Source organism: Balaenoptera musculus, chromosome 8 (assembly GCF_009873245.2).
Source record: "Balaenoptera musculus isolate JJ_BM4_2016_0621 chromosome 8, mBalMus1.pri.v3, whole genome shotgun sequence".
Lineage (NCBI taxonomy): Eukaryota > Metazoa > Chordata > Mammalia > Artiodactyla > Balaenopteridae > Balaenoptera > Balaenoptera musculus.
Window position 1 is genome coordinate 93,921,778 of NC_045792.1, and position 13,382 is coordinate 93,935,159.

General features: G+C 55.7%; 1 protein-coding gene across 3 annotated transcripts in view; it reads left to right on the top strand.

Moving 5' to 3' along the window:
* Positions 1–13,037, top strand: part of CD82 (CD82 molecule) — a 51,398-nt gene extending 38,361 nt beyond the window's left edge. For 2 of the 3 annotated variants that reach the window (XM_036861199.1, XM_036861200.1), the window contains exons 6-9: positions 7,803–7,904; positions 10,841–11,050; positions 11,355–11,438; positions 11,755–12,678. In XM_036861199.1, coding sequence (XP_036717094.1) covers positions 7,803–7,904; positions 10,841–11,050; positions 11,355–11,438; positions 11,755–11,832 — 474 coding nt within the window. In that variant the 3' untranslated portion in view covers positions 11,833–12,678. Of the gene's footprint in view, positions 1–7,802; positions 7,905–10,840; positions 11,051–11,354; positions 11,439–11,754 lie in introns of all 3 variants that reach the window. The other variant, XM_036861201.1, reaches the window with a different exon arrangement.
* The last annotated feature ends 345 nt before the right edge of the window (positions 13,038–13,382 follow it).

A 13,382-nucleotide genomic window follows, 5' to 3' on the forward strand; every position in this document is an offset into this window, starting at 1 on the left:
CGCACATTGTCTCGTCCTCCCAGCAGCTCTGCCGTGTAAGTGTTATGTTGACGGGCAGAGAAGCAGCTGCCCGGAGAGATGAATAACAACGACAGCATCAGTAGTAGTGACGATAACCCTTCATCCCTAATCCCTATTCGGCACATACCAGATACTGGGTGCAGTGTTAGCCCCTTTACGTTCCTTCTTTCCCTGAGCCTCACCTCCTCATCCTGCAGGTGAGGGGTGAGGGCACACAGTGGTCAGTGGCCCGACCAGGTGAGAGCCCAGGCTCCCTGAGGCCAGTCGGAGTTCACCCATGGCTCAGCTGAGGCTGGGACCCTGCCTTCCTCCAGGGCTACAGTTCTTGTCTACTGACTGGGCTGGCAGAACCAGCGGCCAGGTGATCTCCTACATTTTACCACTTGAAGGTCAAGTTGCCACAGATCTCTCTTAGAAGGAAGCTGAGAAAACGTTACAGCAACATCAACAACTAATACTTAAAAGAATTTAGAACAAGCCTGGCACTAAATGCTTTGCGTATACTGCATTTAATTATTCGTTCCTCACAGCAAGCCTTTGAGGTCACGGGTATGAATACCCTCATTTTCAGATGTGGAAGCTGAGGCACAGAGAGGTTAAGTCACTGGGCCAAAGGTCACACAGCTAGTAAGTGGCAAAGCCAGGATTTGAACCCTGGCAGCCTGGCTTCTGGGTTCATGCTGGTGAAATTTTCGTTGTCGTGGTTCCTACCTGAATCTGCTTTACTTATTTATAATCCACCCAGCCTGTTTCCCAGGAGAATTGGAGCTGGCTTCCAACATAGGCATAGAGCAACTAAAATCAGTCTGAGAAAGATCAGAATGCACACTGAGACAGAAGAAGGCCATTGTTCCTGAAGCTAGGGGACAACATACTCACAGCAGCTGAGAGCTAACTTGAACACTGAGCTTCCTGGCAGCCAAGGCAAAAGGGGAAATAGCAGTTTAGTAGGTGAAAGGAAGTTCGCTTGGTGCCAGACAGAAAGCCAGTGTTTAGGGAAGGGAAACTACTTTTCCAGTGCAAGGACTATGGGATTAGGTCTTCATTTCCACCCTGTGGCACCTGGGGCTTCTCTGGGACCCAGTCAGTGGTACATTACAAAGAAAGTGGTTAAGAAGTGGGCCCCAGTGAGCGGGTTCCTGTGAATCAGAAGCTGGTCAACATGGCAGTGGTGTCAGGCAGTCCACCTTTTCACCCCTGTGTTTCCCCATCTCACAGTAATAAAGACGGTGCCCATCTATGAGCACCAACCGTGTCCCAGGAGCTGAGCTAGTCACTTGATGCATGTTTTAGTTTTGAGAGCGTTTTCAAGTTTAAGAAACTGAGGCCCAGAGAAACAGTGACTTTGGGCCATGGTCACACGCAGCTCAGATGCGTCAGAGCAGAGGTTTCCATCTCCATCCCTCCGACCCAAGGCCCGCGCCTTCCTCTACTCTATGCTCCTCCCCTGGAGCTGGTATAATCTGCCTGGCTGCTGACAGAGAGCCATGCCTTAGAGGCGCCCCCCGGCCCCAGAGCAGGGCTTGTTTGGAGAATCAACTCTCCTGACTCCAGTCCAGGCTGTGTCTGTCGTGGTACCTCACCGTCCCCTCCTCTGCTTCCCCGCAACCCCCAGGCTCCACACCTCACACCTCCCGCCCCCAGTCCCAGCTGGCCTCACCTTGGCCCACCTCCTTTTCTGGAAAGCAGGGGGAAATTTCCTGGCTTTGCTGGGGAAGTTCTGGCGCCACTCGATCGCCCGAGTTGGAATGAATGATTTATTTTTTCTTTCCTCGCGCATTGTAAATCCCAGTGGAAGACTAAACATGCCCTGGTGGTGTTTATTCCTGCAGATGAGGCCCAGTTGGGGAGGTGGGACTTGTGTGAGCCTAAAGGAAAAAGGCTTTCTGGAAGGCGATGGGTCCAATCTTCCTTCTCTCTCCAGGCCTCCTGGGCGGGTGGGAGGGACTGAGCCTCTGGGCTCTCCCTGAAGTGGTCTCCAGGGCGACCATCTGTCCTTCCTCCCAGCAGCCACTGTTCCCAGGGCTGCAACAGGGGAGGCTGGGTGCCTTGGGCAAAGCACAGGCCTTCCAAGCCGTGGGTTCTGCGTCTGTCAATGGAGGAGAATAGGCCTGGCTGGCCCCCACCCCTGCCAGGGTTGCAGGGAACCCAGACTGCAAGGCTTGTAGAAAATATAGAGTGGTGGCCCAGCGCCTGGACCCCAGAACCAAACTGCCCATGCTGGAGCCCTGCTCTGACACCCTCGGCAAGTTACTCAGCCTCTCTGTGCCTCAGTTTCCTCCTTTGTCAAATGGCAGTAATCCTACAGGTCTGCTCTCACTTATCTGCGATTCCAAAGTCCAAAAAACAGTTTGAAAAACAAAAATACCATTTGCAACTCATTTGGTGGCAAAATGGAAACTGAATGGAAATGAGCTTGTTGATGGCCATGGTTTACCCCCTTTACGTGCCCCTTGGGAAATATGAATGGGAGAGATTGTGGGGGTGTGACACATAGCTCCCAGCCCTTCCTAAAATCTGAACGTTTCTCAGTGCCAGAGCCCACTGGCCCCAAAGGCCACCTGATAGCGTGGTGGCAAGGATGGAGAGCATTGACAGATGGGAAGGGCATAGTGTCCGCCTGGTGCAGAGCAGATGTTTGCTGGCATCGTTGCAAGAGTTTATTACTGTCACCATTACTAACTTCGCTAATGCCTAGTAAGGGCCCAGTAAATGGCAGCTGTTCCTGTTGTCACCAGTATTAATGTTCGTATTAGCAAGGGCTGTGGGAACCAGGATTTAGGTGTGGAGTTAAGATTCCTCTGGCTGTTTCCTCATCTGATCATTATCTAGCCCCCGTTTAGTGGGAAAAGGACAGGTCTGGGATTCAGGGCCCTGTGTTCTTGGTTGGGGGGGGGGGAGCTCTGCCGCTATTTGCTGTGTGACCTTGGACATGTTACCCAGCCTCTCTGAGCCTCAGGTGACCTCTTGGGCCATTCCCAGCTCTGACACTCTGAGATTCTGACTTGTTCTCTCCAGGCAGTGAAGGGTGGGAGGTCAGTGAGGAAGGAGGTGAACTTGTAACTGTTTCCCAGGATGTGCTGGGAGCTGGGTTTGGTGACGCAGGCTGCACTGCTGACCTGCACGTGTGAGACTGCTGAGGCTCTGAAAGGTTATATCAGGGGCTTGTGCAGAAGGTCTGAGGGCTGAGAGCGTGGAGGGAAAGGGCTCGCAGAGTCTGGGTGGGAGCCTGGGGTTGGGGGTGGTGACCTTGGCTGGGCCGGACTGCTGTGTGCTCCCCAGAGAGGGTGGCCAGCCAGGAGAACTGTGATTCCCTCCCTCCTCCTTCCCTCTCCCACCTAAGAAGCCCAAAGTAGCCAAATAGCCATGCGCATAGGACTGAGCGCACAGGTGGTAAAACGTGTTCCTTGAGGACAGCGCTGCTCTGTGAGACATCTGAGATGTCTGTTTCCCTGCGATGGAAACTTCCTGATCCACTAGCGTGGGTTTCTACTGCCATAGGGAGGCAGCTGGAGCCAGGACAGGGGGAGGCGATGGTGATCTTTCTCTTCCCTTTTGGGAAGGGGGAAGAAGGAGTCCAGGCTGTCCTTCTGGAAAGGAATGTGGAGAGCAATGGGCAGAGACTCTCAAGCACCTGCGTGCCTGGCTCCCATACCTGACTCAGGCCCCACCCTCAGGGAGCCTATGGGGGCGGGGCAGGGAGCACACGACGTGGTCCTCCTGCTGAAATCTGGGGTAGCTGGTTATGTAGATTGCAGCCGGACTCTCAGAAAAGACTTGGATGGTCACTAAAAGTAAACATGCCACCCCCTCCACATTCACCAGGGCGAAGGGTCCTTATTTCTTGCCAGGATCCCAGGATGAAGCCTCAAAGCATTGGCAACACCTTCTGTGGGAAACCGGGGAGGGGACAGGAAGGTGTGGGTCCCTTACATTGCACGGGGGCACCTCACTGTAAGAGGCAATTTGACACATTAGAGCATGGAGAGAGGGCTGAACACCATCCCAAAGAGCCATCAAAGCCTGGAGACTTACCCTGGGGAGGAGGGGGTAAAGGGAGACGTGGTTGAGTCTCAAATATCTGAATGATGTTTGTCCTGGGAGAGAACAATTTGATTTGTTTTCTGTGGTCCCAGCTGGGACTTGGGAGGGAGAGGGAGGATAAAAACTAATGGGTAGAAGTCATTTAGGCTCAACTTAAAATGAATTGCTTGTATCAAGAGCCTCCCCAACCTGCAATGTGCTATTTTGTGTGGTACTGAATTCCCCATCACAGGGAGCATTTAAGCAGAGCCTGGAAAAGTATGGGGAGGACTCTTACATTTGGATGATATGTTGGGCTCAAAGGTGTCTTCTAATTCTACCTCTCTGCGAAAAGTCACACTACAAGGTGACATAAAAGCACAGCATGGGGTTGGGGGGGAAGAGAGTCATGCCAGAGGATGGCAGGATCTCAGGCCAGGTGGAGATGGTGGGTGGCTTGCTATGATTAGAATCTCAGGGTTCCAGAGCTGCATATGGCAGGTTATGGTCATATCTCATCTGCTTTCCGGCTGTCTAATCTTGGGAAGTTGTTCTCACTGTCTGAGCCTTGGTTTTCTCTTCTGGGAAGTGGGGAGGATGGTATTGGGCAGGACCAGGACTGGCTTCCTAGGTGTGTACCCTGAGCAGCCACACAGTGTCCCACACTTAGAAGGGTCCCGTGCTTGGTTTGATGTCTTGAAATTCGTAATCACTTTGAAATAAGGAGTCCTGCATTTTCATTTTGCGCTGGGCTGTAAATTATGCGGCCATTCCTGGGCAAGACTCTTTATTACATGTGAAAGTAACCCAGATCTGGCCAGATCTGGCTGCAGGCTCAGCTGGATCCAGGTTTCTAAAGGCTGCCACCAAGACCGTCCCTCTCCATCCTCGGCCCTGCTCTCCTCCGTTGGCTCCCTCCTCAGGTCAGCTATCCCCAGTGGCTCTTGGGGTGGCCACCAACAGCTCAGGTCCTCATCCCACCAGATTAGCAGAAATAGAGGGCCCATGTGTGTGACCTCGGGTCACATGCCCATCCCTGGACCGCTTGCTGTGGTCAGGGTGTGGAAGGCACTAAGTGGCAGCCTGGGTCTTTGCCCATGGCAGCAAGGGGGCAGGGCTTCCCAGCCACAGGGAGGGATTGAGGGGTGCTTACTGCTAAGCAAGGGAACTGCTGTTTCAAGAAGGGAGAGTAGCTGTGGGGCAGGCAGAAACCACAGAGAGGCCGCTGCAGGGCTGAAGTGAGATGGTGAGTGCCTTCTCACTCTCCCTCCCTGCTCCTTCTTGTTTCAGGAATGGCCTGGTTGCCAGGGTAACTTCCCTGGGCTCCTGACACCGCCTCTTGGGCATTTGCTTCAGCTCCAAGCTGAACCAGCCCCTGCAGCCATGGTCCCCATCGTGGCCCAGTTGTGTCTCTCAGCCCCATTCTGGGCTGGAGGATGGATGTGGTGTTTCCATGGAAACCACCCAGCCTCAGTGGAAACCACCCAGCTTCCATGACCTTCTCATTTCTGGGGCCTGAAACAGGGAAGTCTGTGCTGCTGTGGCAACCATGCCGGGTATAAATAGAGCCCAGGTCGGTGGAGGAGGGTGGGTGGGAGGATGTGGGGAGATGGCTGTCTATGCACATGCCTCTGGGGACCCCCTCCTTTCCACGCCTCAGGGATCATCTGCTCAGGGATCATCTGCTCACCGGGGAGTGGAGGTGGAGCAGAGACAGTTGGGGCAAAAAGACTGAGATTCTGCAGGCAGACAGCCCCCGCTGTGTGACATGGGCAAACCACAGAGCTTCTCTGGGCCCTCCTTAAAACTGCTCTGACCTGCTGCAAGGTACGGCCATGTGGTTTAAATGCCGATAGAGCTTAATGGGTAAAAACTTGAGTTCCGGAATCAGACAAGCCTGGGTCCAAACCCCAGCTCTTCACATGTTGGCTGTGAGTCCTTGGGCAAGTTAATTAACCTCTCTGGGCCTCGTTTTCTGCATCTCCATAATGAGGGAACGAGGTCAGTACCTAGGCCATAGGTCTGCTCAGAGGATTCAAGTGAAATACTGCATTAAAAGTCCTTAGCATGGTGCTGGTAATAGTAAGCATTTGATCAAAGTTAGCTGCTACTGCTGTTGTGATTAGTTACTGACAGGCAAGCTTTGCAAATTGTAGAGCTCCGTGTGAGTGATATCAAAGAAGTATTGATGCTTCGCTAAGAGTTTTATGGAAAGGGAGAGGGGCAGAGAGCAGTTCCAAAGGGTGGGGCTGCCTGGGGGTGGGGTTGGTCTCGAAGGGTTGGTGAAGGGAGTGGGGGCGGGGAGCCAGGCCCGCAGCTCGAAGGTCGGTCTGGAGGATGTGGGTTCTCTGAGCGCTGCATTCGTGAGGAGCTGGTGGAAGCCCCGTTCACGGGCTTCTGAGCCAGGCTCTGAAGGCCCCCGCCTGGAGGCACCCATCCCATCTCCCCAATTCCTCTTTCTCAGCAGCAGAGGACCAGGTGCGGGGCTGTCCCCTCGGTGCCCCTACCCCTCTCGGGCACCTCGCCCCGGGGTTCTGCAGGGACAGCAGGTGACCACGACCAGCCTATCCCTGCTGGGGCACCCGGGGAGGCCCCTGGGCAAAGTCGGCAGGTGGGGCCCAGCCTCTAGGCCGAGGAAAGCGTGTCTGCAGCTCTTAGGCTGGTTTCAGGTTTGCCTCCCTTGCACAGCTGACTTGTTCCTGAAAAGCTGCCGTGGTGAGATCCTCTATTCAGAGCCCCAGTAAGAGGCCTTGGGGGCCGAAGCCCTTTGATCCCTGCACCCCTCGCCTGCCTTCACTGTAAATGACTGTTTTCTCTGTGGGGTTAGTGGAAAGCAGGTGCTTCTCTCTTCCTCCATGGGGTCCCTGGAGTCCCAGCACAGGTGAACTTTGTGGGGCCCTGGTGCGGGGCAGGTGGCGGGGTTACGCACGCGTTCCTTATCCGTGCTCGCCACACACTTACTCTGGCCAGTCTGGGTCAGACCCAGTCCCTGCCCCCACAGAGCTGATGTTCCAGTGGGGGAGAGAGACCATAAATCCTGGAAACAGAGGAGCAGGTAATGACGAGACTATGAAGAAAAATATATCATGCTTCCCCTTGTAGGATAAGGAGGGTCTTGGAGGAGATAGAGAAGGGCTGACATTTTCTGGGTGGTCCAGGAAGGCCTTTCTGAGGAGGTGCCATTTGAGTAGAGCTCTAAAGAAAGTGGAAGAGTGAGCTACATTCATATCTGGGGAAAGAGCATCCTAGGCGGAGGGGACAGCAAGTGCAAAGGCCCTGAGGCAGGAGTATGCCTCGCACAAAGACAGCAAGACCTGTGTAACTGAAATAGAGGGAGGACGAGCAGAGGAAACAAGGTCTGGGAAGAGCAGGGCCAGATGGTGTAGGGCCTTATGGGCTGTTGAGAAGACGGTGGTGTTTCTCCAGAGCGTGGTGAGAGGCCCCTGGATGGGTTTTAGCAGTGGCGTGGACAGATTCCCATCTAAAGGGTCATGTGCTGCTGAGTGCTGAGGAGACGGTCAGGTGGGAGTGGTTGACCCTGACCACACTGGGCTTAGCATGGTGACCGGGGGAGGAGGTACCCAGGAAGTACCAGGGAAGTGGAAGTTGGTTGGAATGGGCGACGAAACGTTTTTGAGCTGTGAGCGTGTCCCCAGTGTTTGGGGGGAGTGGGGGAGAGGCAGCTTAAGCACTTGTGACCAGAGCTGGGGTGCGGGTTTCAGGGAATCTGACCTCGGTCCTCACTCTCCCCTCTGCAGCTGAAGCAGGAGATGGGCAGCATCGTGACCAAGCTCATCCAGAACTACACGGATGGTCACGAGGACAGCCTTCAGGAGGCCTGGGACTACGTGCAAGCTCAGGTGAGGGGACATGGGAGACTGGGCTCTGTGCGTCTGTGTGTCTGTGGCTGGTCATCTGTGGGCCTGGGTGTGCCTGACAGACAGAAGATGTTAGCGGTTTGAGTGTCAGTGTGTATCTGTTGGGGGCAGGTTCCTGAGCAGCGCTGCTTCCTGCCACCCCCAGCAGTTCCTCGCCCAGGGGCCCCGGGCCCTGGAGGCTGCTCCAGGGCTCACAGTACTCCCCACGTGGCCAGAAGCAGGGGTAGCCCTCGACCCTCTCCTCTCAAGCCGGACTGGGGCGTGCTGGCAGCTCCCCCTGGAGGTTAAGAAGCTGGGTGCCAGAGCTGAGATGCTGACGCAGGTCTGAGTGGAGGCTGCCTTTGGGGAGGAGCCGTGGGAACCTTCAGGGGTGAAAGGAATGTTCTAGTCAAATCTTGATCCAGGTGGTGGTTATGCCAATATGGGTGGAAAAGTTCATCAAGCTGAATTTGTACACTTTGGTGTGTGTGTGTATTCCACCTCAATTAAAGCAAAAGAGAGAGACTGACTGACTGACTGATTGACTGACTGACTTACTGACTGACTGACTGACTGACAAAATAACAGACTGACTAGTTGATAGAATGACTGACTAACAGAATGACTGATTGGCTGACTGACCAACAAGCAGACTGACTGACAGAATGACTGACAAACCGGCTGACAGAATGACTGACTGATTATCTAAATGAATGAATGACAGACTGATGGATGAAACAACTGACGACTGACTGACTGACTGACTGACTGGGTTCCCAGCCTGCCTCGATGATGAACCAATCAGCACACACACAAAGCGCCCTCAGTGATGGGATCCCGGCTGCCCCCCTTTGGTGGTCGCAGATGTTGTGTGCCCTTGGCCAGGAGCCGCTCTCTCCAGGCTGCAGCCTCCCGCTCTGTCACAAGAGGGCCCTGCACACAACAATCACTTAGGACCTGCCGGCACTGCCTGCCGGCTGCCTTTGGGGAGGCCTGTGGGATGTGAGGGGCGGGGACAGGACAGCACCAGAAAGCCTGACACCAGGAGAGCATGGAGACTAGAGATGGGTCTCTGTCCCGGCAACATGGGCATGTCCATCATCTGAGCTGTGAAGAAGGGAGGGTGACACTTTCTGGCCTGCGTGCTTCACAGAGTTTTGGTGACACAGGGGGCCTGTGTCATCTGGAGGGCTCCAGGCGCACAGGAAGACTTTTTTCGTGCCACCTTTGGTTTGATCCGCAGTGGCTGAGACCCTTTGCTAAGATTAGAGGGAGCAGGATGTCCCAGGATGAACAGGTGTCACCCTTCAAGGAGCCTGGGGGCAGAGGTGGGTCCCCGGGGAGGTGATGAGCACCCCGTCATGGGAGGTGGTGGACTGACTTGGGGATTCCTGCAGTACGCAGGGCCTCTAGGTGATTTGATGTCTGTCAGATGCTGCTTGGGATGGTGGTAAGAAAACAGACGGTGAGTCAGGCTCCCAGGGCTGAAATACAAAACTCAGCTACTTCCTGGCCAGGCCTTCTCTGAGCCTCAGTTTCCTCGTGTATAAAATGGGACTGTTGACCCATGCTCACGTGAGATGAGCTTATAAAGCCCGAGGCACTTACCATGTGGCATGTGGGTGGTGATGTTTAATCATCAGGCACAACCACTGGGGCACCGGGGGCGTCAGTGCGGGGGGTCCTGGCGAGCGGGGCTCTGCCTGGTACAGTCGAAGGACCAAGGAGAGCTGCCTCATTTGGATCGGGTGTGGGAGGGCCTGTGGGTGCCCCTCAGAGGTTTGAGGTGCCAACCTTTCTTGCTGGAGAGGAGGCAGCCAGGAACCTGCAACATAAAAAATAAATCCTAGACTAGAAACTGTCTAGAGCCGGAGAACGCCTGAGCGTGCCTGGCACGCCCCCTGCTGGCCACCGGGCTGCTGGTCAGGGACTTCCCAGCTGAGATAGGAAGGAAGCAGGTGGGGAAGTGACCTCGTGCTGGGCAAGGTGGCACACAGCTCTCCCATGCTAGCCCTTCAGCCTCCCGGGGGCCCTAGCAGAGTGGCTGTCATCACCCCATTCTCCGGTGAGGAAACCGGGGCTCAGAGAAGTGCAGCGGCTTGCCTGTGCACAGGGCAGGGCCAGAAATTGAAAGGGCCCTCCCCCGACTCTGCTCTGCCTTCCTGGGCATTTCCCGGCACAGGCTTAGTCCCTGAGGTCCCAGTCCTGTCGGGAATTCAAGCCCACATGTGATCTGAAGCCTCTCGGGGTCCTCTTCATGAGCCCCATGGAGCCCAGAAAGGCTTTCTGAGCATTTTCTCCTCTAAAAAGGCAGATGTACTGTGTCTCCCCTTTCACTCTGGCAACCAGGAGGCTCAGAGCCAAACCTCAGCTCCAGCATGTTCTCAGAGCCTAAAAGTGGAACTGGCCTTACCTGGGAAATTACTGTGCTCTCCAACCTGGGCTGGATGCCTTGCCTGCCTCGTCTCACTTAGTCCTTATAACAGACAGAGTTAGGAACCTTTGTTCCCTCCATTTTGCAGATGGGGAAGTTGAGGTCAGCACTTTGATCAGAGTTGAGTAGCTGGTAGGTGGCAGAAATGGGATTTGAACCCGGTAGCCTGACTCCAGCCCCCAAACTCTTAGCCGTATGCCACCTGCCCTCCTCACGTCCCGTATACCTTGACCATCTTCTTTCAACTTGACCATCCCTCCTGCTCTGCTTTATATTTTTGCTGATTTTGTTTCCTACTGTTTTCATAGTTTATGGTATATCCTGAGAGCCCCTTTAAATTCCTTGTGGCTCACAAATGCCAAAGTGAAACCTAAACTCTAATCCTGGTGGTTTGGCTGAGACCGGGGTTGGGGGGAGCTAGAAGGGGCAGATCTGAGCTCCTGTCCGGGGAGACCCCAGTTGAGTGGGCGATGGGCTCGAACAGCCTGTCCCCTTCTCTGCCCAGGTGCAGTGCTGCGGCTGGGTCAGCTTCTACAACTGGACAGAAAACGCCGAGCTCATGAGTCGCATCAACATCACCTACCCCTGTTCCTGCGAGAACAAGAGCAAGGAGGACAACAACAGCCTTTTGCCGCAGATGGGCTTCTGCGAGGCCCCCGTTGGCAATGGGACCCAGAGCAGCAACAACCCCGATGACTGGCCTGTGTACAAGGAGGTGCGTGCATGGCCTTCGGGTAGGGCTGGGCTCGGGGCGCAGTGGGTTCAGACCCTCAGTCCCCCCGGCTCGCCGGGGCTGTTGCTCCATCGACCTTTCTTCACTGAGCTGTACCTGCCTTTGATTCATTTGTTTGCTTGTCATTTGCACCTTCATCTATGTTTTCATCAATGTATCCATTCAAGGAACACCCAGACCCCTCTCCGCCGGCCCTCCAGGCTGGGGGTGGCCCCTCCTGGTGATTCTGAGTGATGGGGTGAAGCGGCCCATCGTGGGGTGACGTGGCTGTGTTGTCCACTTGTAGGGCTGCATGGAGAAGGTGCAGGCCTGGCTGCAGGAGAACCTGGGCATCATCCTTGGCGTGTGTGTGGGCATTGCTGTCATCGAGGTCTGGGTCCCATCCCCTCCAACCCTCCCCATGCTGCCCTCCCAGATCGTCCCTGCTCCGCAGACGCCCGGTGCGGGGAGGGGCGGGTTGAGGCTCATCAGCTTCTAGAGGCCCTGCGGCTAGCCTGGCCTGACCACTGCCCCTCGCCGGCCCCTCTGCCGCCTGAACCACAGGCTGGTCCCGAGGCTCTAGTTGAGGATCAGCTTCATCCAGGTCAAGTCCCGTGTGTTGACCTGGACAGCGGGATGCTGCTCTGGGGCCTCTGGGGACCTGGGCAGCCCTGCCTGACTCTGACTCTCGCCCTCTCCCTCGACAGCTCCTGGGGATGCTCCTCTCCATATTCTTGTGCCGGCACGTCCATTCCGAAGACTACAGCAAGGTCCCCAAGTACTGAAGCGGCCGCTGTCCCCACCTCCCTGCCTGTCCCCCAACCTCAGGGCTCCTAGGGGTCTCCCTGGCTCCCCCTCCAGGCCTGCCTCCCACCTCACTGCCAAGACCCCTTGTCCGTCCTGTGCTGGCTGGAAGTGGGGGGCGTCCTGGGGCCTGGACCCCTCTCCTTTGCTTCTCTGCCGCCAGCCTTAAGCCCCAGCTCTTCTGTGGCTCCTCCACTCACTGTCCGCCAGGGTTGTCTTAGCAACTCCGAGAAAACGCTCCCTGCACAGGTGGGCTGGGCTTCTACCTGCCTCGGGGGCTGTGTACATTGTACGGGAGAAAGTGTATTAAAAACTTGGGGGTGGGGTGGATAAGGCACCCTGGGCTGTCAGGTGACTGCCCACTGCGTGGGTCAACTTTGTTTCCACTGCGATGCTTCTGTCCTCGCTTTTCACAGTTTCGTTGAGGTAGCGGGAGAGGGGGGCTTTAGCTGACATGAGGAGCAGCACCCCTTCCCCAGCCTGAGCCAGCCCCACCCAGGCAGCTCAGATCAGTCTGGGCCGTGCTGTGCGAGCAGTGCCTAGGTGAGCTGGGCTGGAGCGGGGCTGCCTGGGCCAGAGGGTCTGGACTGGCCCTGGGCCACTTAGGGAATCAGAGGGGTGAACCCTCCGGGTGTGGCGCAGAGCTGGCCCTGCATTCTCCAGGACCCTGAGCTGTCCAGGGAAGCTAGAGGATGCTTTTTCCTGTCCTCTGTCCCCCCGGGGGAATGGGTGGGTAAGGCTGTGCCTTGTAGGGGAGTGGGGAGGGGCCCTGTGTACAGTTCTGTAAAACAGAGATGACTGATTATTAAAGAGGATTTGTAACAATCCAGCCTGCCATGGTGGGGATGCTGCTTCCCTGGGTTGGGGGAGGACCAAAGGGCAGAGGTAATGTTAACAGAGTGGCTGGGTCTGCAGGAGAGAGTTGTGGGCGCCTCACTGCTGTCTCCAGGGCCGGGGGCCCTTTTGGGGCATCTCTGGTCCCCTGTTCAAGCTGGGACCATGAGAAGTGTGACGCCTGGCTCTTGTCCATTTGCCTGGCTGCCGGCGTGGCTGGGGTTTGATTTGTGTGTTCAAACAGGTGTAGATGGTACCCCTAGGTTCCGGCCTCCGAGACCAGGGTACAGGTGCCCCTGGGCTGGCCGCGGGGGTGGATCAGTGAATCCACAGAATAAACTCCGCCTCTTTCTAGAGCATCTGTTTTTCACAAAGGAAGGAAACATTTTCATATTAAAGAAATGTGATGGAGTAAGATGTGCAGAATTCAGGAGGTTTTTAAAGATGCAAGATGAGACTTTAAAGGAAGCTCTTACTTGTGCACAGGGGTGAGCCCCAGCACACCCCCTGCCCGGCATCACGAAGCCCAGAGGAGGTGTTCAGATGCTCTGCCATCACGGCGACTTTAGGACGTGTGATGGAGGAAGTTCCCTGGGGTGGGGAGGGGGGATGTGTGGTGGGTAAGGAAGGCTGGCAGAACGGCCAGTCTAGGGTGGCACTTGTTCTGCCATCTCCGACTTCTCCGGGGCCCTGGAGG